Here is a 25,523-nt window from a genome sequence, read left to right as displayed (position 1 = left end):
AGTTTCTTGAGTAAGATACAACATTGCATCTATATTTACATTTACAGTGTAATAGAGATACAGGCAGGGTGTGCAGATGCTGCTGGTTGGAAGGGGGCTAAGGTTATTGGGGGCTCCTCGAGTTGAATTAAGTGGTGTATCATGGAGGTTTTGACAGTGCTGTATAAGCTGGCAGTTCTAAAGTTCAAGGAGAGAAAACACAGGTGGGTGGGCCCAAGAAGGAAAGTGGACAGAAATCTGAAGAAGACACAGGAGCGATGGAAGTGGGTGAATATTGATTGGTTTATGATTCAAAGAATCAGTCCGGAGTGTAAAGGAATATGTACAGTGTAGGCTATTACCACTTGAATGCTATGGCATAAACTCCAATGTACTGTAATTTCCATTGAAATGAATGGGCACTCCATGACGAGTTACCCTTGTCATTAGCATCCAAGTGGAATGCAATAAAGGCCATGCATGGATTTGTTTGCTTGAGCAAAGAACTTTCATACAGATGACTTCCTCTTATATAAGTACTAGACAATGCACAAACCATTCATGATTTCCCTAAAGCTCAGTAGAGAAATATGAGCCATGTATTCTTGTGCCAGAGCCTTGTGAATAATTTTCAGTTCACTTGGCGAACTAGAGGTGGGAGAGTCAAAATATTAACAGGACATGCCGAGCCAGAGCAGAGCCAAGGGTCTTTGCATTGGCTCTTGAAGACTGTGCATGAACCGAGCCCTGAAAATGTTTCCTACGTAAATCATACAAAAAAAATCACATAAAATGCAATAAAGTCTCTTCAAAATTCAAAAAAGTGTATTTCTTTAACGTTTTTTGACAATAATATGTCACAGTATAGCTTTACAATGAGAAGTATTTATTAAAAGTGATAGTTTTTAAACATGAATTTAAAAGCATGTCGGCCCCCGTCCCCATACTGGTGATAGTGCCATTAGCAAATGAAGAGGCAAGGCAGTCATCCTGTGAACCCTGTATGTGACCCAGATTATTTCAAAGCAGCATACAGTCTTTTAAATCAAACACAATAGGTTTTGAGCAGGTTTTTGTGCAGTTAGTATTTTTAACTCACATATTTTAAAGTGCTTCATATGCAATTATGAAGGTAAAGGAGTTTTGGTAAAATAACATTTTTGCCTAAGATCACACAATTCAGTTTTCAAAAATTAACTTTATTTGGTTTATCACAACCCTAAAGCGTACACAATAAGAAAGAGAATGGCAATCTAGATTAAAAATTAAAATACAATTTCTTAACATTTTTGCAATTTCGTTAAAAATCATCTTTCCAGTCCCAGCTTTGACTATTCAATTTTTAAGAGTAAAGTCTCTACTAATGTCATGAATTTTACACCACAGCATATTAGAATGTTCGAAGTGGCACCCATCCAAGTTGTTAACGCCTGTCTGCAGGTGCGAATTTTTAGGTTATTTAGAATTTGTTTCAGCAGTTTTCTTCTTTCCTCTTTTACTGCCTCACACATGCACATTAGATGGGGCAATCTTTCCGAGTGGTACCCGCATAGGCGGCATGTCTTGGCTTGCTGTGTGGTTTCCAGGACGGAATCAGGTCTTTTGAGCAGTGGTCACCCAATCTGTATGCCATGAATTTCACTTTTTTTTTTTTTTTTTTTGAAAAGCAAGACTTTATTGGCATTTATCGGTTAGGTTACAATCACGTGCCCCGGAAGGAGAAGGCCAGATGCGTTAAACATGACATTAAGGTGAAACAGTCAGACGCTGCAGAGCAGTCCGGCAAGTTGCATACAAAGTACATAGGGCATAAAGATCATACCGCAGCCATTTTACATCATACAGAATTTTCCACTTGCATTTTGTATTTTTATGAAAACAACATAACTATGAACTAAACATAAGGCTCAGCATCAAGCGACATATCAAGCAGCATGTAATATCGAGGTACGCGGTTGCTGGCAGTCATCGACTACATGCCCATCACACCCCACCACCCTCTTGCGTATACGCCCTCCCGCATCCACCCGTACCAACATGCATCTCGTGTAGTGCCCCCGCACCTGGCATGGCATACATTCCACAATTAGTCAATATCAGAGTCCTCATCCGAGCCCTCACTATCATTCACCGGCAATGGATCACAAATATCCCCTCTGTATGAGTTCCATTGTAGCCAAACTCCATTCCATTTACGAGGATTGTCCCGCATCTTATAAACTGCCCTTTCCGTTACCATGAGCGTGTCCATGTTCCTGAGCCACTGCGCCAGTGTGGGTAGCTCAGCCGCCCCCCATTTCTGCGCAATGTCGCGTTTGGCCACCATGCAGCCTATCGTGACCCACAGTTTGTCATAATGCGTTAAATCAGTAGGACCCCAGACATTCAACAGACACATCCTGGGATCTTGCGGTATAGTGGAACTCCATGTTTGTGCGATGGTACGGAGCACTCGCTGCCAATAACTCAATATGTATGTGCAGCCCCAGAGCGTGTGTAAAAGTGTGCCTTCCCCACCACAGCCCCTCAGACAGAACGGGTCGTCTGCCCTGTGCAACTTATGTAGTGCCACCCGAGTGTAGTAAATTCTATGGAGGACCTTCAGTTGATGAATTTCACTTTTAATGATAACCGAAAGTGAGCTTCAAGATAAAATTGGGGTTTTAATCTTTTATACGAATTAATTACAATCCATGCATGGCGGCGTGTGGCTAATCTCCTTTTATCCTCTGCCAGGGATAGCAATTGAAGCTGGGACACCACAATCTATCCAAGATGTCTGGTTTCACTTTATATAGATCAATTTGTCTTTCCTTTTGATGTTAATACTTTGTTTTTACCTCTTTATGCATTTTTCTACAGTTTTTATATAGTGCAAACTCAAACCCGAAGGAATTAAAGTGCTATACATGATCACCAACTATATTACACAAGGTTACATTCATTTTTTAAGGCACTGGGGAAATTAAGTGATCAAGCCAGAATAACAGGATGTTGAGCCAACACCAAGACTCAAATTAGGTTCCCCAATACCAAAGCCTGCAGCTCTGGCCTTAATGCTGAGTCCTGACTAAAGTGAGAGTGGCAGGCAGAAGTCACATGAAAGCTTGGCTTGTTATCGGTTCGAGGTTCCATCCGGCTCTCAGAGGATTCAGATTTCAGGGCTCCCCACCTCTATGGAGAACTTTTCAAGCATGAAACAATTAGACAGTTGGCAACCTGAATTTGATTTTTTTAGGGTGTCAACTATTGTCATAATGAGACCTCTAATATGAGACATAAAATGAGACCTCATATATTGCGGATCACGGTCACACAGTGCCTCATGCATTGGTGCCATCTTCAGATTGATTCTTTCCACTTTAGGTCGATCCTTGCATCTTTTGATAAAACTCCGCTATAGCTTGTGCCATTAAAAGCTCTGAAAAGAGAAAAGGCTCTTCTGTGCCAATAAGACTGAAAACTGTTAAGTGTTGTCCATACCAGGTAGCTCCTCAAAACCTAATAAGAAAATGCAATAAAAGGAGCAAAATAGGAGTAATTACTAACCCCGGGTGTAGTGGGTGTAGTGGGGCTACGCAGAGGGCCAAGGAGTTGAGAACAAACTCTGTGGGAATTCAAAGCTCTGATAAGGGAAAAGGCTCTTCTGTGCCAATAAGACTGAAAACTGTTAAGTATTGTCCATACCAGGTAGCTCCTCAAAACCTAATAAGAAAATGCAATAAAAGGAGCAAAATAGGAGTAAATACTAACCCTGGGCGTAGTGGGTGTGGTGGGGCTACGCAGAGGGCCAAGGAGTTGAGAACAAACTCTGTGGAACTCCGTGGAGCTCTGTTACGCCACCCGCATCCCACCCCCCTATTAACAATTGCTTAAAACTTAAATAGCCCGGGAACGCGGCAGCCAAGGTAAGTGGTTTTTATTTACTTTAAAGTCATTTTATTTAAGTTTTAAGCAATTGTTAATAGGGGTTGGAGGCGGGGGCTGGCCAACTGTGCTCCGCAGCGTAGTGTGCGGAGATTTGCCTACTCTGCGTTCTCCGCAGAACACGGAGTAGGCAAATCTCAGCACACTCCGCAGGCAGAGCGGAGGTCTCCGCCCAGGGTTAGTGAACACAAACAAAAATGTGTAAGACCTCTGACATCCAAAGGCTCCCAAAACACCAACGGCTATTTGGAAGGGAGGGAGGGAGGGGGGTAGGGAAGGAAGGAAGGCAGGAAGGCAGGAAGGAAGGAAGGAAGGAAGGAAGGAAGGAAGGAAGGAAGGAAGGAAGGAAGGAAGGAAGGAAGGAAGGAAGGAAGGAAGGAAGGAAGGAAGGAAGGAAGGAAGGAAGGAAGGAAGGAGGAAGGAAGGAAGATTATCATATCTAATTGATTCAAAAATCCATCGATGAAAATACTCTGTCACCAAACGTTTAAGCCATTGATGATTTCACAATAGAAAGAACTGGAGATACGTGAATACATTCCAGTAGAGTAAGCAACGAAGAAAACCTTAAGGGTGGCCATCTTGAATCGAAATTGAAACAGGAGAACAATCACAAAACTCTCAGTTCCACACTCCATTTAAAGGTGGGGTGAACCACAGGGTTGGTACCAGTGCAGCCTCAGTTGAAACTGCTGGCATAAGCATAAGCCAGTCAGGTCTTAGTAATTGTCGACCTTCCATCTGTAGGATTGAATGGCTATCACTAGATTCTCTTGCCCAGGTCTGCCAGGTAAGGTGGTGGTCCCGGCACAGAAATAAATTAATCGCCTGACGGGTAGAGTAAAAACTACTTATATATCTATATGTTTGTTTTTCAAAAACAAATTCCCTCTTTGAGAGATTATTCTTGAAACACAAACAGAAATGAAGAGTCAAAAGAACTGTTTCCCGCTCGCCATTTCCTACTGTGGAGACAGCTCCATAGGTGGAGGTTTCTAAATAGAGTGGGTCATTCTTCACCAGGAGCTAACTGAGGCTTCATTTTGAGCATCTAACCTTACATTCATAGGCAGTTGACTATGGCAAGGATTGCAGAAATGCTATACAACTAGAAATCCTTAAACATGGTTCTTGGCACCAAAGCAGGCTTGATTGAATATGTTGACACCTTTGTGCAAATGTCTTATGTAGAAACTCTAGAGTCATCTTACAACACACCACAATTTGAGGGCCCTGCAAAGAAAGCACACAGTCTTATCAGCTTATCCAGTAAGATACTCAATGGACCATACAAGACCCAATATAGTCATGCCCGAGACAAAGCATAGGGACTACTTTGTTTTTCCCTATAGAAATATATATTCTTTTATTTATTCCTCCGCATTATATTGTTTTAATGTTTGATTTTGCATATGAAGTAGGAATATTAGGGTACACCCCGATTCTTTTTCTTTTTCAAGAGTTTTGTTAGCACTCTGATAAGTGTGAGGGTTTCCATTGTAAGATACATTTAGACTATTGCTAGATTTGTATCACTGTTAATTACTTTTCCTGTTTTACCTCTCCACTAGTAGTGTAGTTGTAAATCTTTCACTTTTTCATTAGAGACATGACAGAACCTTACATAGTTTGTTACACAGATGATTAAATAAACAAACTATTACAAACTCCATCTTTATTAAGTGGAGACGAATCGGTCAAACTAAATTTTAATATAGACAAGGTAGAAAGACTAACAATTGAGAAAAAGAATGTTCAAATGGAATTGCATGCACATGTGCTTTTAGAACATCTAAAAAAAAATACGATCCCTGCAGGATTACAAGTTAAAAATACTCCAGTCATTTTTTTATTTGACAAAACATACTTAAAATTCTGTAGCGTACCAAATGTTCTAAGGATTGGATAGCCTTATCATTAGGGACAGCACTAAGGATCAATGAAGAAGAACTTAAGAGATTAAAGCATCAGAGGATTAAATTGGGGTGACCCTATCATTTTAGATGCCAAAGCATTACTAGAGTGAGTAAACAAACATTGCTGATTTCAAAATACATATGACCAATCAGAAATCCACAAAGGTGGCTAGAGATATAAAAAAGTAATCATTGAGCAGGTGTATCCCTTTCTAAAATATTATTTCTTTCAGAATAATAACCCTAGTTCGATAAACCTACACTACAGAGGATGTTCAGAAAGAAAATGTATAACCTTTTCAGATTCTGGCCAAGGATCATTTAATTCCTACCAGCCATATTATCAGTACCCCAGGGCCCAATCAAGAGCAGGGGTTTTTCAAGAGCAGGTGGAAAATATACAGACAATGAGAATGATGCCAAATAATTCAATGACTGATAGATTGGAACCTATTCGGATCAATCAATAACTTATCTAAGCATATTCTTACAGACACCGAACCGAGTCTACTTCAGAAGGAACTGTCCTTCGTTCCACTAATGGTACAAAGACAGAAGTTCTGCAGTTTTTACATAAATTCAGATTAAAATCTTTTTTTCAGAATCAGCAAATGAAGATGAAATTAATGTCATCTTTTTGTCCTGAATGTTCTACTATGCGTTTAGAAATCTTGGCATTTGAAGAACAAGTCTTGAGAGAACTAGACATTTTAAATGACAAAAATAAATTTTATAACTCAAATTGTACTAAGGCTGAAACAACAACCTTAAAGAATTTGGCAAAAAGTTCTGCCATAGTCATCAAGCCAGCCGATAAAGGTGGAGGGATCGTCCTTTGGGACAATGAAGACTAGGATGGAGAAGTCATGAGACACCTTAACAAACCTCCCATTACAGACAAGTTGATGTAAATCCAATACCGTGGCTGAAAACTCAGATTTTACACCAAATGACAGAGCTCTGAAAGAAGGGTGGATTTGCAAAAAGGAGTTTGTGTTTTTGTATGCCAACCCTTACAAAACACCGAATATATATGTCTGGCCCAAAATACATAAAAGTGCAGGCAACCATCCAGGAAGACCGATTATTTCAGCTTGCGGCGCCCTTTTAGAATGTGCTGGCTAAATACATAGATATTTTTCTTATACCTTTCGTAAAATCGACAAAATCATATGTAAGGAACACCATGGATCTGATTTTTAAAATAGAAAATCTCCCCTTTGGCACAAACAAACAATAATTGGTCGCAGTTCATATCAAATCATTATAAACCAACATTCCACAGGATGAAGCACTTGTTGTATTAAAAAATATCCTTGGCCAGAGGGAACGACCATTTCTGGTACCTACAGAATTTGTAGTATCATTAGCATACCTATGTCTCAAGAACAATTTGTTAAATTTCAAAAAGGCTTTGTACTTGTAAATTAAAGCGGTAGCTATTGGGTGTAGTTTTGCCTCGGATATAGCCAACCTGGTCATGGATTGCTTCGAAAATCAATGGATCTACAGCCTTGCTATCCCTTTCAAATTGCATGTCACCCATTGGTATTGTTATATAGATGATATCTTTATGGTCTGGGAAGTAATGAAAAGATTAATTTCTGCACATATGTTTCCAACATAAAAATGGTCTATTAGAAGTGAGCCTATACACTAAACCTACTGACCGTAATAAAGTGTTACATTTTACTAGTGGTCACCCCCGGAGCCTGAAGGAAAATATACCCTATGGGTAATTTCTTAGAATACGTAGAAATTGTACCAACAAATACAATTATTTTTTGAATGCTGAAACTGTAAAAAAGAAACTCCTAAATCGAGGGTACCCAAAGAAATTGGTGAAAACTGCTCTGAAAACAGCATGGTATACCCTGAAGGAGGAATTATTGACCCCCTAAAAAACATCCTGAGTCAAATCCTTTGACTTGTGTCCTTACATTTAATCCAGAGTCCAATAAAATAAAAAAGATCATATTGCATAACCGGAGAATGGCTAGTCACCTTGGCATTCCCAAACCCATGTTTTCCTTCTGCAAAGGAAGGAATTTACACCAGCAATTGGCTAGGGAAGCATTTCCAGTCCAAACACAAAAAGACCTGAGAGGAATGTTCGGTCTTCCTCCGTTGGTCGATCATTTTAAATGTGACAACTGTGCAGCCTGCCAAATGACAAGTGATTCTAAATTCATCATGATAATGGGCAAAAACATGTTCAGAACAATTTTTCTAATTGCAATACTAAAAATATGATCAATTGTTTAAAATGTCCATGTGAAATGTTTTACGTAAGACAAACCATACAACCAGTAAAGAAACGTATTTTGCAACATAAATCTTAGACTGAAAAGTAACACACAGGGAGAGCCACTGGTACAACATTACCAACATCTGAAGCATAACGAAAAATATGTCAGTTCTGATTCAAACTACAGAATACCGATAAAGTTAATGTGCAGATTACCTTGAACAAACTAGAAGCCAGAGGGAAATGTCATACAGCTACACAAGGCCTTAATGAACACAATGAAATGTGGGCCTTGATATTACTGGTGTTGAGAGAAGATGATTTTTACTGTACTCTGATAAGTTGTTCTTGACATCTACTATTTGACCATTTTCAACAGATGTATGACATTACAACGCATGCTTTTACATCGCATGCTTTTACAACGTGGTTTTTACCACGCATACCATTACAACGCATAATGCTTTTAGGCGCAGGATAGTGAATTGTTTAATTTACTATTCCAACTCCAGTCCCCGTGGATAGTAGAGAAGGTGTTGGATAGTACATTAAACACATTCCCTATCCTAGAGCGCCCCCCAGCGCAATGCGTTGTAATGGTTTGCGTTGTAAAAGTTGCGTCGTAAAGGCACTGCATGGTTAAAGTTGCGTTGTAAAGGAAGTTTCCCATTTTCAACACATGGTTCGGTCGCGTATTTTAGTTGTATGGTTTCCATTGATAGAATGAACATGTGGTTGGCTTGTACTTACTTCACCTTGTGAATAGAATTAGTTTTTTTGTCATCAAGAACACAGAGTACATAACACATATAATGTACAGTGTGTTTAGCATAAGAACGCAACAAATACCATAACTATTTGTTTTATGTCTCTGTATACTTGAGAAAAATGTCATGTATATTCTGTCTTGTTTGATAACTATTATATGTTTTTAATTTTATTCACTTAGATTACCTGCCTTGGGGGACATGATGGGTGATGGTTTCACTTTTTGTTTACTCCTTCTTTCACAATTTTATTTATTTTTCTGGTGTTACTGGTGCAGGGCCAAGTAGTTTTAGGTTCTTGTCTTTATTTTGATGAAAATTCTTTCACCATTGTGGTTTTTAGCCACTGCAGTCTTTTTCTGCCACTCCGTACTCATACTCCAATAAGAAGCAGTATGCCCTCGCAGTCCTCTTTTTGTTTTTCTTGAGTACACGGTACTTTAAATGGTACATCGGCGGATGTCCATTTGTATCACGTGACTGAATCCTGCCACCCAGGATGCCGCCAGGAAGTTTTAGTTATGTGGCCGTTGCCTTACTATGTGCACATAGCTCCCACTGCAGCAGCCTTTGGAGTGCGGATTTAAGTAGAGGTTTTCCCCGATTGTATGGGTAAGTCGATATAGTCTTTCACGTCCTTTTCCTTGTGATTTTTATACTTGGCAGGAGCAACGCTGGACCTTCGTTTATTCATTGTCCCTCCGCTGTTTCCTTGTTGTTCCTCTGTAGATTTTTTCACGGCATAGACGTTTCCATTAGCGGTCTCAGCCATTTGCAGACCAGAGTTGTTGTGCTTCGTACCTCAGGTTGGTTCCAGTACTGATTAGTTGTTTTTTTTGGCTAATTGTGAGCAATCTTATACATAGAATTATTCATTATTTTTCTCCATTCCAGACTTATCCACTATAGTGCCATGATTGAGACACTATAGAGGAGGTTCCTCCCATAGTATTTGTAAAGGGCTTTGAATCTCCCAGAGAAAGTGGTATATTTATTTTGGCTTGTTTTGGCTTTCTAGCTGCATTATTTCTATTACATACTGGTGGCTATAATTTTCAGAACATACACTGGTGTGTGTTCTTTGGCTGTAATTAATTGTCTATTCACATGATACACATGATACACAGTTCAGTGTTTATTCTTTTATATAGGGATTACGTCAATTTCCTTTTTTAATATATCACTGTGGTGTTTCATGTATTGCACCTAAGGTGGCTATATGACTGAGGTTCTGACCTGTCATGCAGACAATTGTTGGTATTTCTACTGGTTATATAGTAGAGACGATATTGATGTATATATGTTATTTTGTAGGCGTTGTATTCCTTTTGCCCTTGTCCTGATGAGGCCTGAATTAATGGGCCGAAACGCCTCGACCCTACAGGATGGAAGAGTCCCACAGACTACGATTGGTATATAAGAAAACTGGTTACACAACTCTTGTATTATGTGGGGGTTTGATGTACCCCTTCAAGTGTGTATTTGACTGCCTCTTTTTTCCGGATTGCTCTCTGAAAGAATTTTCTTTGTTTGTAATTAGCAACCCTATTAAGTAAGAATGGATAGGAAGGAGTTGTAAATGTTTTTGTGAACATATGTTTGTGTATATGTTTTTGTGTTTTTTCGATATAATTAAAAGGATAAAGTATTTTTTGATATTATACCTGGAGTAGGTATGTGAGCCACACAGAAGAAAGAAAGTTTAGAGATTTAAAACGCATTGGTAGGGACTGATTTATTTTTCTCTATAGAAATATATATTCTTTTATTTATTCCTCCACATTATTTGTTTTTATGTTCGAGACAAAGCTTTAAGCAGACACCAATCAAGAGCTCGAGTTATCTGAAAGGGAGACTGACATGTTTGAGCAATTTGAAGGTGAATGAGGGGGTCTTTAAAATGCTATTCCACTGGAGGCAGAGCAAGGTACTTAGTTTCTCTTTCCCTTCTTAATAATTAAATGACTTTTCAGAATTTACTATTAATACCAGATAGGAAAACATTTTAACTGAGACTCCAAACATAACATTATCAGAAAACCTCAGGCCGATGCGGGAACAAATAGTCAGGCATGTGAACAACTCCAATTCTTTTATGTAGTTATTAAAAACATCTTGCACAAATGGTTGAGGAATAGGGCTGTTGAGTTCCATAATACCGAACAGTACTATCTGCTGTATAGCTTGTTGTGTCTCAAAACAAGTGCTAGAATGCACTCCTTATTGTACTCAAATTTTAAAGAATGCTTGTTGCAAGGTTTTACTGTGCAGGCTTGTCTCATGCTCACCCTCAATGGCATGCATATAAGATTCCATGATTTGCACCTCGTCGTCACACGCCAACTGCAAGTCGCGGTGCCTTCTGAACGAAAGTCATATTATTCACAATAATCCAATTTTAATCACATAATCCATGTTTAATCCATGTTTAATTCCAGACTTCTTCAATGCTTTTTCCTTGTTTTAGCTTGTTGTGCACAACTCTAATACCCTTAAATGCAGTGATTCATGCATACATCCAAGCCATGTCATTTCTAATCTACATCCTAATATTGAGGATAGATAGCCACAATTGTTCTTGCTACTCATTGCAGAAGACACCCTACTCTTTCAAATAAGACACCCAATTGAATGACTTGAATTCTGCAAGAAGCTGAAGACCTGGCTCATTGAATACCGTTTTGGGAACCAAATGCTTACACACCTGCTGAAGTGCCAGAAAACCATTAAGCATGATTATTGCACTGTACAAATCAATATAACGCAATTCTGTTTTGAGCATTATAGCTTTATATGAAACGTTCTGTCTTTTCATTTTAGGAAGTGACATGGTGAATGCTGAGTTTAATGACATCCATATCGTAACATCACCTTATAAAATTCTCTTCACCAAAACACCCAAATACTTCAAGCCCGGAATGCCCTTTGAACTTATGGTAAGAAAGCCTCGGTTGATAGCCAGTGTTCTGTATATTATTATGTTCTGTAGTTATAAATAGGACCTATTTTCCATAGGAAATCCGCAACATTCTATTTGCAATAACTTTGGCGCCAGTCGACGAATCTTCCCAAAATTTTCACAACTCATGGGGCGCTCCAGTCCGTTCCTATCCTGAAAGCCTCAAGTGATTTGTCAAGTGGGGGCCGAGAAAAAAGGGGGGTCCCAAAACGTGTTTTCCCCTTTAAATTTTCCATAGGAACCTTTAGCTGCAGCTACAGCCCGAACTGCTGAACAAAAATACACCAAATTTGCAAAGAGGTAGTCCTTGGTTCAAACTCGTGCCTTTTTGTTAAGTGGTGTACATTCGTTCAGTAGGTGCTGAGAAAATCAAAAGTAAAATCATAGATATGTATCTATGGCTGCAGTGGATCCGCGCACCCTGCGCGCACCCTGCGCGCACCCTCCCGATCATAAGCTGCATGCTAATTGGCTGTCAACTGGTTGTCAACACTCCAAACCAGGAAATGTTGGCAGCCATTTTGTGCCTCAGTAGAACCAAGGCACAAGAAATCCTTCAAAAAAGTGTGCAAAATGCAAAAAGGGGGCAGGGTAGAAACACCCTGACCCCCTAGGCCTACTTTGGGGGTCCAACAAGGACCCCCAAGGCCCCCCCAACATTTTTAAACTGCAAAATCGGCAAACAATTGGCAAAATCTACGCAGGGTGCGCGGATTCTGCCATAAAAAAGAAAACGAAGCCCGGGCTACCGCGCTTTTTTAATAATTAGTCCATGGGGCAAAAATATTTAATTTGTGCCAGCCCCGGGGACTGCCACCCCCGGGGCTTTTACCAATATATGCAGGGGGCTCTAGGCCCCCCCCGCAGCCGCGGGAACCGCCACCCCCAGGGGTTTGTGTTACAAAGAAAAAAAAAACCTGTGTGGGGGGCTCAAGCCCCCCCACACACCCCGGGGACCAACACCTCCCCGGGGCTCTAAATATTCAAATTGAGGGGTCTGTGATGGACCCCCCAGCCCAGGGGACCACCACTGGGCTTTGCTAATGTTGGGTATGGGGCCACGCGGCCCCCCTCCTGGAGCCCTGTGATGGCCCTGGGGACCTCCACCCCCCAGGGACGGTCCTGCAGTGTCCAAGGCTGCCCACCCCTGGGACACTGCTGTTTGCTATGGCAGGGCGGGAGCTGAGGCTCCCGCCCTGTCATAGCAAACTTGGTTTGGATTTTGAAAGAGAGAGCAGGGAAACCAGCCCGCTCTTTAAAAATAAAAACCAGATTGCTTTTCCACACGGGGAGCTGCATGTTAGCAGCTCCCCGTGTGGAAAAGCAATGCCAGCTCCCAAAGGACGCGGGTAGCCGGCGGGACCATGAGGGCATTGGGGCTTCCCACACGGTCCCCAGCATTGTATATAGGCCCCGGGGGATGGGGTCCCCGGGGAGATTAGAATTTGGAGATATGTGCTAATTTTTTTTAACTGTAAATTTAGGAGTCGCGCACCCTGCGCAGCGCTTAGCGCGGGCCTCCGGTGTGAACACGTTGGGTGAGCGACTCCCAGAGCGGTTGCCTGGTGTGAACGCATTGGGTGCGTGACTCTAAACACGCTGGGTGCGCGACTCCAAGCAAATAAAATGTAATATTCTTTAAATATACATGAAGCTTATGTGTTTAGATCTTGGGTGGTTTTAAAACGAGCCCTTGTGTTTATTGGGAGATGTTGGTACCTATTAGTAAGTACCTATGCAGAGTCTAAAGTTGTTGAGGAAGACTCTGTTACCCTCACCTGTAATATGTACACCATCTCTTCTATAGATGACATCCATATTAACACGCAGATTGCTGTTGTAAATGGACCCCATCCTGTAATCTTGGAGATAAGCAGTAACAGCTTTATGGACATATTTCCTAGCTTTCTCAATCTGTGGACAAAAATAATTGGACCAGTTCTATTTCTGTCTTTGGCATCTGTTAGAATAGACAAAAGCAGTTTGGGTGAAAAGTGACATAAATTCTCCAAAGGTGTCTTTCATAAGCATTTCCAGACCTGCCCCAGTCAAAGTGCCTAGGTCATTGCCACCACAGTGCACAATTATGAGGTCAGGGTGTTGGAGATGCAAAAAGAATTTAACCAATGGCATCAATTGGTGCCACTTTAATCCTCTCTGTCCAATCAATTTACTGTCTACATTTGGCAAAGCTAGGTCTTTGTCAATACCTCTGTTTTCTGCATACCTTTGGCTCCAGAAAATATAGCTGTGTCCCACACTCCACACTCTAAGCCACTTGTAGGTAGGTCTGGATGCACTCAGATGGTGTCTGTATGTGAAATGGCAGTTTGACAAGTAAGCCTTTTCTAAAAGGGTGGATCAGATGCAGTTTTGAAAAAAGAATAGAAATGGCTGGCTGTTTGAGAACATTATAAACTGAAGAGTAGGGTGCATGTTTTTGTGTTTTAAAAGCATGTTTCTTATTGGTTAGTAAAAACTGTTTGAAAGGAACATTAGATAGGATAAGCTGATATTTTGAAAAGTCAAGCACACTTGCTGTTTGGATTTGCAACATTGTGTGCTGAACTTGTGACCCATGTGTTCAGTTGAGTGTTCCATGAATTGTTACTATTGTAACAGGCATTAAGCAGAATGGGGGTAGGTTTCAAAGTTATCTCAATTGGAAAGGGTTGAAATGTCTAACCAGTAGAAATAGGTGTTAGCTTTTGAATTACATGTTTATGTGTGAAGAATGAGAGAGAAAGTTTGCAATTTTTTGGTTTTGCTAAGAGCGGTCAGTGCACTACAGACATTCTGTATACGGAAATCTCGTGTGTGATTGAGGTACTTCTTAATCTACGATTCAATTTCAAAGGTGAGTTATTAATTTGCGAGGGGTTGTATGTGGTGCCTTTGTTTTTAATATGACTACTGTGTTTCTCCTGCTAAAGTCCAGGGAATAGTCTATCTTGTCTAGAATCATACTGTTAATCTGTGTGCATTTGGCATCCATTGTGAGAGAAGTATTTGCTTTATTCATTTCTTTTGTGACACATAACTTTTTTAAAAACCTATCCTGTTCTCAAGTTTTAGTAGAATTAGAAGCCAGTCATTGCTTTCACAGTATAGTGCAGTAATTAAATATGTAGAATGTGTGCAGTCACCTTACCCCTTCCACACTAGTGAATCTGTTTTGCTAAAGTCCAAGGAATAGTGTTGCTTGTCTAGAATCCCACTGTGAGTCTGTGTGCATTTCAGCAATCATTGTGAGAGAAGTATTTGGTTACTTCATGTATTTGCTGACACATAACTGCTTACAAAACTATCCTGTTGTCAAGTTTTAGTAGTATTAGAAGCCTGTCATTGCTTATGGATTCATAGAATGAGTCAGGCATTGACACTAGAGTGCAGCAGTGAAATATGTAGAATGTGTGCAGTCACGTTAACCCTTCCAGACTAGTGAGTCTGTTTTGCTAAAGTCCAAGAAATAGTGTTGCATGTCTAGAATCACACTATGAGTCTGTGTGCATTTGGGCAACCATTTTGAGAGAAGCATTTTGCATTACTTTATGTCTTTGCTGACACATAACTGTTTAAAAATCTATTATACCCCTTGCATTTTTCTAGTGACCCATTCAGCACCATGTACTAATCCATTCACTGCACCAAAACCCATCCACTTATAAGTTCACCAAGGCACTCTCCTTGCGGTACTCTAATCATTCAGTCAGTACCCAAGTACTCATGCAGTGATCCAGGGCCTTAGCACTGGACTGCTTCAAACTCCTATCCATTATGCTTATAGTTCTTTAACAACCTACACACTTGTGTTTCAGGCTTTAAATTCCCCAGTCAGTATCCATACACTCCTGCAAACACTCTGTTAGTTCCCTTATACTCCTCTAGTGACCAATTCATCACAACGTACTAATCCATTCACTGAGCCAAAACCCAACAACTTATAAATTCACCAAGGCACTCTCCTTGCAGTTCTCTAATCATTCAGTCAGTACCCAAGTATTCATGCAGTAATCCAGGCCTTACAACATGGAATGTTACAAAGCTCTGTCCATTGTACATGCATTCCTTTAATCAACTATACACTTCTCTTACACATGTTAATTTCCCCAGGCAGTATCCATACACTCCAGCAAAAACCCTGTCACTGCTATTGCACTTCTATAGTGACACATTCAGTACAAGGGACTAATCCATTCACTGCGCCAGAACTGAACCACTTATAAATTCACTCAGGCACTCGACTTGTAGTTCTCAAATCATTGTTTTGGTACCCAAGTACTCATACAGTGAGCTAGGCCTTAACACATTCACTTGTACAAACTCTTGTCTACTATGCCTGTAGTTGTATAACCACCTACACGCTTGTGTTTTACATCTTTAATTAGTCAGGCACTACCTATACACTCCAGCAAACACCCTGTCACTCCCTATGCAAGTCAGTCAGTCAGAAGTGCTTTATTTGATTTTAGAGCAAACATAAAATCATAAAAGCAACAATCACAATAAACCATTTCATACAAATGTCATAAAAATACATTAAAAGTACCATTATACAATTACAGTAACAGGCTGAATCCTTTCAATACTACAGTTAATGAGTTAAAAAATTCTGTTTCCTCAGGATACTTTTAAAAAACCAGACATAGTTGCTATACAAACTTCATTTTCCAGTTGTTGTAGGAATAAATACGCTGGCCGGCATTGCCTCCATGTGCCCTGCTTCAAAAATTGCTTGATCCACCTTTTACGTTCATTCTCATAATATTTACAAAATAAAACCACGTGGAATGTGGATTGCAATGATAGATTATCACTCGGACAAAACTCCAGGTTCTTTGACCAATCATTTTTGGATGGAAATGTTACCAAGCGATGGAATGTTTCGAATCTAAACCTAGTCAAAATAAATCTATCAAAACCCTTTGTGCAGTGGCGCAAATAATGTTGAATAGTATTACAAGCTAGGGTCATTTAATGTTTAATCACAGATATTTTAGTAATTTCGCCCGCTGATCTAAGCAGTTCGAAATGGTTCATACATAAGATTTTCAACTCCTTTCTGGATATCATGCAGATTAGTTCAGGGTTATTGTACAGTTTGGGTCTATGGAGATCCGTTAACGTTTTCCTGACCATGGAATATGTCTAGAGTTATGCCATTACATCCTTTATGATTTCTCGATTAAGGCCCAATGCATCTGCAGACCAAACTCTCTGCCAGAGTAGAATAGGTTGTAATTTTATAAGATCTGTTATAAATTCCATTCCTAACTCTGCGTGGCAGATAAAAATTGAAGAGCCCTGATGTAACACTAATAGATATCTTAAAAAACAATTTTCTATGATTTGAATGGATGCCACGTTTTGAAAATCCCAAATGCTCGCCCTGTAAAGTGCTATACTTCTGCATTTAGCTGCATATATTTTTAGGAGAATCTCTGGTGGCCTTGTTCCTAATTTTTGGGCAAAGTTCATCAGTGCTGCAATTAAGCGTTTAAATAATAATGTCCTACTCCTAACCGCAGGACACCAAGAGCCCGACCCATCAAGGAGCACCCCCAGGTAGGAGAATGTTTTAGTATGTTCAATAGTAACATCACCCACCTTGATAGATTTACATTTAGCCCGTCCTTTCCCACACATCATCACAAATGATTTCTTGGCGTTTAATTTTAAGCCCCTTTTGTCCATGAACTCGTGTATTTGGAAAGCGCCTTCTGGGCGCCTGTTTTTGTTCTGGCCATTCGCACCGCGTCATCCGCATAGAGAAGGGTGACGGCCTGCTTGTTACTGTATCTTGGTGAGTCCACTACCCCGGCCTCCATCTCCTCCTCCAAAGCGTTCGTATATATGGAGAAAAGAAATGGGGCCAGGACGCAGCCCTGTCTGACTCCCCTCTCTACGGGGAAGGGTTTGGTGCATTCTCCCTTGAGGCCGTGTCTCACCTTGGTGGTGGCTCTTGCATATAATTGTCGAAGAAATTGCACAATCGCAGGTTCCACCCGTAAATCTTCCAGAACTCCCCAGAGATTATTATGGTCAACACAGTCGAAAACGGCTGTGAGATCAACGAATATGGCGTATAAGCACCCTCTCTTTGCCTGTGTATATTTCCCTTGAAATAACACAAAATTTAAGACCTGCTCCACATTGCCCATCCCCTCCCTAAAACCGTACTGGACCTGGCTCAAGATGTTATTATCATCAGCCCAAGTTTGTAATTTTTTTAATACCACCCTTCCTGCTATCTTCATTAGTGAGTCCAGGAGTGATATGGGCCTGTAGCTAGCTGGATTCTCTTGGTCCACTTTTTTATAAATAGGTATTATTATCGATTCGGACCAGGTTTTTATGAATCCTTTAGAACAGCAGGCCGTTAAAACACGAGTTAAAAGTGGGGCCCAAAGATCAATGGTGAGTTTAAATATATCGTTCGGAATCCCATCAGGACACTGAGCTTTACTTCCTTTGCTATTATTAATTGCCGATACTACTTTCTCATACGAAAACTCAATGGGTATCGGAAAATAGTCCTGCTCATCTCCATCCAGCACACTAATCTCTATCGGCCTTACTGAATTACCGGCCTCGTTGTTATATACCTTTGAGAAGAAATTGATCCAGGTATGTTCAACTATTGCGATTTCTATTCTCGGGGCATCCTCTTTAGAGAAGAAAGGGGCATTCACTGCCTGCAAGAACAAAGAGGAATCTCTAAGTTGGGCAGCCTCATACAGGTTTTGCCAAGCCTGTTCTTTTATTTCTTGTTTACGTTGACTTAGGGCTATGTTATATGCCTTCCTGTATGATCTAATTAGGTCATAATCCCTTGTTTGTATGCTGAGTGCAGCCTTAAGAAGGGAGTGTGTTTTAGTGCAATGGGTGTCAAACCACCCATTGCTCTTTGGTTGCCTCTTTTTGTTTGATATAGTGAGGGAGTTTTGAATAACACTGGTAACCTGTGAGAAAGGTTCCAAAACCTCAGCATGAAAGGTATCTTCATCTAGGCAAACAAGAATAGGTGTTAACGCTTTTGAAATAATATCGGCGTTTGTTTTTATAGGGTCTTTTCTGCCCTACTTTAAGACGAAACCGTTCTGTCCCGCCAATACAACTTCTTGCGACCATGCCAAACACACTATGGTGGAGGAATCAGTAATGTCGGGTAATTTTAGATCTAGACTAAGGGGCAGATGATCACTTAGGCCATTTGGGCAGGTCATGAATTTTTCCACCCGATTAGAGTATCGATTTGAGAGAATAATAAAATCGATCACAAAGTTAAATCCTCGGCCTATATAAGTGGGACGGAAATTTACCTTTGGGGAGCACATCATATTTACAAAACCAAGATCAAACATGGCCATGCTGACATTGATTTTTTCCCCTCTTTCTGTGTGTTTCAAAGTGAAAGTGTTTCAGGAAACCACTTTCTTCAAGTTCACTTTCCCCAAAGCCATATAAGTTCAAATTACAGGCATTTATATTAAAATCCGCTACCCACAACAGAATTACATCTCTTCCTTTTGCAGTGGAATGAACCTTTAAATCTTCTATATACATTTTTGTCACATCCATAAAATTAACATTGTCGATATTATTATAGAAGTTTACCACCAGTAACTTTATAGGTGAGTATAAATCAATGGACACCATCTGATAATAAGCTGTGCTCTTTACCATTTTAGCACTCTGCACCCTAAGCATGTTAGATATGTTAACACAGATCCCCCCTTTATGTCTTCCATGTAAGGACCTCACCGCTGGGGTATGAAAAGTATTATAACCATCCAGTTGCTTTTCATTTATGAGCCAAGTTTCTTGAATACAAACTATTTCAAAGTTCAGAATGAACTCTTGCCAGGCGTTATTTGAAACTTTACTCTCAAGCCCACAGACATTCCAGGAGGCTATCCTAGCAAGCCCAGAGATGAATGAAGACCTGGCAGCTGTATCACAGTCATCCTCTTTAGTCATCTTTGGTATTCCTATCTCAATGTCAGCCTCCCCCTGTTCTCTAGCCTTACTAGCCACCGAATTATTCTTGATTACTACAGGGGGTTCCTGAACTACCATGTTGGGCCTTATTTCTGTCAGGATCTGCATCATCATTAAAAATCACATCTTCAATGTTCGTGGAGACTACAACTAGCGGCATATCAACCACTTTCCGGTACACTAGAGAAACCTTATTTGAATGCTGCACTGGGGGTATATCTACTTTCTTGCCTGGGCTACCCATTTTATAGGTACTATCATGAAGTCAATCCACCTCATCGAGCTGTCTCAAGTATTCAAATTTATTATTAACCGCTATATTATAGGTCAGGTTAGCATCATTGAAGCGATGTCTCATCATGGGGTTTCTCCTCTTTAACTAACAAGGGTGATAAAAGAAGCCCAGTGGGAGAATTTTTATTGCATCAGTTCTTAACTCGACTTGCCCCGCGCGTTTAAGAATTGCATTCACCAAAGCCGGGGAACTCAAAGTCAGGACCACGCAATCCCCTGTCCAGGGCTTCCTCTCCCAGCCCACCCAAGTGACACGTCTCACCATTTTAAAAGCCTCAAACATATCCTTAGCTAGACCTGTCTTTAGGCACAGGTAATGAATGGACTTGTTCTGCAGAGTAGCCCAGCATTCTTTATCTGGGTCATCTATCAGCGGGACATTTGCCAGAACTATGGTGTAGGGAGCTGTGGCAGGCAGAATGTTTAGCGTGATAGATTCTTGGCGCGCTATTCGTATAGGAGTCTTTAAAACATTTCCCTGTAGGTGCGCATTATTAGGAGGTATTCTCCCTTTGTTTAAATTGTCCATACCTCCTGCTCCCTCTCTCCAATCATGATTATTATTATGCCTTATTATAGTACCTTGTCTGTCATTTTTATCCGTATTACTAAGGCTGTAGACTCCCTGTCTCTGAATACCAGAGGGTTCTCTGCAAGACCGTTCCACACCCTCGTTCGATGACTTAGAAGCTAGTTCAATTAGTTTATTTAGTTTATTATGAATGGAAATTTGTCCATCTACTAGCAGAGCCAATCTTTTCTCTAGTGGGCCAATAAGTGTTTGGATAGTAGAGATCAGGTCCGCAAGAAGAGACTTAAGGTCAGAGGGCCGATTGCTAGTTTGATTTTTGGTATTGTTTTTACCCTGGGTTGCCCGTTTATGCTTATTTTGTGCCTTAGTTACAGATGGTATCTTGTTAGCTAATGTCTCAGGGAAAGTATGTATCACAGGAGGTAAACTAATAGGTGGAACTTTCTTTTCCTTTGTGCACGTTCGCTTAGGTGGGGGCAGTATAGCAGTGTCCTGATCGTCAGATAAAATCTTGTCCCCTCCTCTAGTGATGCAGCCATTAGTTAACTCATTTGGAATTTCAATAGTATTTTGTAATCCCTCTGACCCTTGATTGCTATCATTTGTACTCAGATCTCCTGTAGACAGTGCTTCCTTATCTTTAATCAAAGCGTCTTCAACGCTGGATATTTGTTTTTCAATGGCCCCTACAGCTCCCGTCAGGTATTTCATTAGCGACATGTTATTCAATTTCCTCTTATCTGATGGTAGGACAATATTGGATTTATTTAGCTTTCTATTCCCCATCGTTAATGAGATACTCCTTTCTTACATAAAGTTAGTACCGCTATGTCAGCTAACGAGGGCGACTTCTAACAGTTCCCTCAGTACTAGTGTTCTTACTTGATTAGAGTCCCAGTGTGCAAGTCCAGATGAAGGAGACAAGAGCCAGGGCCCAGCCCAGCCCAGCCTCTTCCGGGCTAAGACGGGCAAGGACGGGCCCGCCCTTGGCCCGGGCTTCGCCCGCGCACGTCTCTCGCCGCTGGGGCTCCAGTGTATTTTTATGTGCTGGCGCTGGCTTTGGTTCTCGCGGCCCCTCTCGCGAGACCGCACTGCCTCCTGGGGGATGTAGTGCCCCGGCAGTAGTGGTCCGCGGGAGCATCGAGTTTGATGAAGGTAGTTTCAGGAAAAAGTGCCCAGTCTCCTTGGTCAGACAGGACAAGAACGTGGAGCTGACAACATCAAAGTCACTCCCCAGATTAAGAAGCGCGTCCCGCACGGCGGGGGCTCCCGTGTAGTTTTATGTGCTGGTGCTGGCTCTGGTTCTCGCGGCCCCTCTCGCGAGACCGCACTGCCTCCTGGGGGATGTAGTACCCCGGCAGTGTTGGTCCGTGGGAGCAGCGAGCTTGATGAAGGTAGTTGCAGGAAAAAGTGCCCAGTCTCCTTGGTCAGGCAGGACAAGAAGTGGAGCTGACAACATCAAAGTCACTCCCCAGATTCAGAAGCACTGCTCCAGTCAGCCACCCAGCATCATGTACTAATGCAAACACTGCATCAAAACCCAAACAGTTATACATTCATCCAGGCATTCTCCTTACAGGACTCAAATCATACAGCCTGTGCCTAAGTACTCATATAATGTCCCAGTGAGCATATTGAATCCATTGTTCAAAAGGCTTTTGAATTCAAAAGGAAATGATTTATTTTAGTTTTAAACAGAATTCGATCACTAGATAAACCAATCCATTTAATGAAGGCCAAAAGTAAGAGGAAAAGCGTAATTAACAGAACGCATTTTTGTGAAAGCGTTTTGGGTGAATGGAAACACAGTTCAAGTTCAGAGCCTTTCTTTAATGAAGAGAGTTATTTTCAGAGCAATAATTTATTGCATACAGTTGATACCAGTGGCCGAGCATATGAGGTTAGAAATGGTTGTCCAATTGAGATTAAGATGTTGCACGGACTAGAACCCATGCAGAGTGAGAAAAAATACTGGTTCGCAAGGTCATTCTCTGGCTTGTCTTTTTAGAAAAATATGTCAAAGTGTTTTTCATCATTTCAGGATGTTAGCAGTACATCATTCTCAAATGCGGAAGATAGTCAGAAGATTGTATTACTCAAAAAGTCCAGCAAGCACTAATGTTAAATTAGTGAACAGTGCTCTTTTGCGTGGGTCAGTATCAGATGTGAAGAAGGTTTGTGTTGACATTGAGTTTTATTACTTTGGTCCTGAACAAGAGAGTGCAGAAACTGACACATTAATAGAAGAAAATGTTAAAGAGAATGTGCAACATACTACAACACAACATTTTGAAGAACAAATTACAAAGTTTAAGGTGATTTCAGGTGAAAGGCCAAATTATTCTTGTATTTGTTGTTGGTGAACTCACTATAAAAATCAGACTAGGACTGTTGATCTGTATTTACAAAGTGGAAGAGAAAATGATAAGTGAAAGGAATTTGCAACATATTTGTTGGTAGAGAATTGTTTTGATTTGGGTTCTGATCAGTGTATTTGTAAATATTGCTGTAACAAATTAGACGAGAATAAAATGCCCGCTTGAACTGTCCATAATAATCTAGAGTTGGTAACTATTTCTCCAGAACTGATAGATTTAAATATGTATGAGTCTATTCTGATTCAATGTGTACACCCATTTCAGGCTATTGTTCGAATGGAGCCTAAAACAGGTAAATTGCCTCCTACAGATTTACAGAGACGATTAAAAGGAAGAGTTGTATATTTACCTCTCGATTTAAAGAAAAATAATGAAACTATTGGTGTAGACAATGTAGAAAGTGAACCACTAGTTATTCTGGTTAATGGTGTTCCTACTTAGAGTAAGAAACTCTGGCAAGAATTAGTGGATATTAGGAAGTGCAAAAGGCAACATTGTATCTGATAAAAAAACAATGAGTACTATAAAAATGTGTATGTGGGAGGAGAAGAAATACTTTTAGGAGATGATACTGAAACGTCAAGTGGTCAAATTGAAAAAGTGGACATGTCCAAAAGTGAAGAAATCTAGGAACATTATAGTGTACATCCACTTTATTCGAAAGAAGTGATGGTGAATACTATTGAAATATTCCAAATGAAAAAAAGCAAAGGGAAGTCCCATGAGTGTATGGGAAAAAAGTTTGGAAGCTCATTGTTTTCTGCAGTTGTTCCCAACAGTAATAAGAGGACGATATGATGAATGATCAGTGCAGATTCCTGCACCTGAATATCGGACATCAAGATTGTTTGCAGAAGATCCAAGATTTCGACAATGTATCCCATATATATTTCATCATTTCTTTGAGAGTGACTTGTCTAGACTTTCATATGCAGTGGACCACATATTGAAAACAGGAGTAAATCTTCAAAATGTTTCAGCAAAGGAATTTATGGATAAAGTATATCAGACAGATGATCATTTAGAATCTCAGCTGATTAATTTGATGGTATGTCAGCGTGTTACTAATGAGTATTGGTACCGTCGTCATGGAGAAATTAAATGCATGCTAAGGAACTTAGGAACTCCTATGTCGTTCCTTACCCTAAGCTGTGCTGAATACGCTTGGGGTGATTTACTTGAATTTCTTTGAGAGGCAAATTCGAATATAAAAAATATTGAATACAAGACAACTGGAGAATTGTGCTCTTTGGATCCTGTTAATGTATGCAGATATTTCAGTCATAGATTTGAAGCTATGATGTCTTTTATCTGCAATAAAAAGAATCCTCCTCTTGGAGAAGTTGTGGATTTCTTTTGGACAAAGGAGTATCAAGCTAGAGGTGCTCCTCATATACATATGCTGTTATGGATCAAGGATGCACCCAAATTCGGAACTGATTCGGATGATACTGTTTTGTCTTTTATTTAAGAATATGCCACATGTGCTATACCAACAAGAACAGAAGAAATCAACTTAAGACAACAAGTCTTACGATTCCAAAGTCATCGATGTGGAAAATACTGTCGACAAAAGTACAAGTCTAAGGAAAAGTTTTATACCAAATGCCATTTTGGATTTCCACGCCCTGTAATATTTATATGAAGAGTAAACAGTTTTATGTCAGCTGTGAAAAATACCATCACACGAAGGTCTCCAAAAAATACGTACAATATGAGAAGAAGTGAAGAATCAAAATTCATAAATGATTATAATCCAGTTTTTCTCTCAATGTGGAATGCTAATATGGATATTCAGTATTTTGCGGATAATTCCATTGCTATTGCTCGATATGTAACATCATACATTACAAAATCAGAAAAGATGGAATTGAAAGAAATGTGGGAAGAAATTTCTCACAAGAAGAGTCTTAGTGAGAAATTATACAGTGTCAGTTTGAAGATGTTATCCCATTGAGAAATTGGAGCGTATGAATGCTCAGATCGGTTATCATCTGCAAGTTTATACTTAAAATCTAGAAGAATCATTTGGGTGAGTCTAGGTCTCACTGCAACGGAAATCGAGTACTTAAATCTGTACAAGAAATCGAATATTTAGCAGAAAAAGATCCGGAAAGTACAGATATTGTCAAAACAAACATGTTGGACACATATTATCCAAATAGAAGTCATCATCTTGAGAACATATGTCTCTATGAAGTGCTGCAAAACTACACTTTTAAACGGAAAACTACAGAAAACATCATGATGGAAAATATGCAGTGATTGGTTTCAAAGGATGTTTGGTGAAACACAGAAAACTGAGTTGTGACACTCCTGATAAAAGGGAATTTTACTACTTAGCACTTTTGCAACTGTTCAAACCATGGTGTTCAGAATTGGAAGTTTGGAGATTTGCAGAGCTACGAAGATTCCTTCAATGCTTTTAAAGAAACCATAGAATGTACTCTTTTTGCAAATTATCTGAAAATGTTGAACGATGAAATTGATCAAGAAGCTACTATTGCAGCTGAGATTGCTAG

General features: G+C 40.2%; 1 protein-coding gene across 1 annotated transcript in view; it reads left to right on the top strand.

Annotated features, from left to right (window-relative positions):
* Nucleotides 1-25,523, top strand: part of LOC144764166 (A.superbus venom factor 1-like) — a 1,132,054-nt gene that overhangs the window by 225,402 nt on the left and 881,129 nt on the right. Inside the window, exon 9 of the mRNA XM_078650288.1 lies at nucleotides 11,658-11,773. Coding sequence (XP_078506414.1) covers nucleotides 11,658-11,773 — 116 coding nt within the window. The remainder of the gene's footprint in view (nucleotides 1-11,657; nucleotides 11,774-25,523) is intronic.

The sequence above is a fragment of the Lissotriton helveticus genome, chromosome 1_1 (genome assembly GCF_964261635.1).
Source record: "Lissotriton helveticus chromosome 1_1, aLisHel1.1, whole genome shotgun sequence".
Classification (NCBI taxonomy): Eukaryota; Metazoa; Chordata; class Amphibia; order Caudata; family Salamandridae; genus Lissotriton; species Lissotriton helveticus.
Note: the sequence above shows the minus strand (reverse complement) of the source record. Positions and strands in the feature narration are given on the sequence as shown.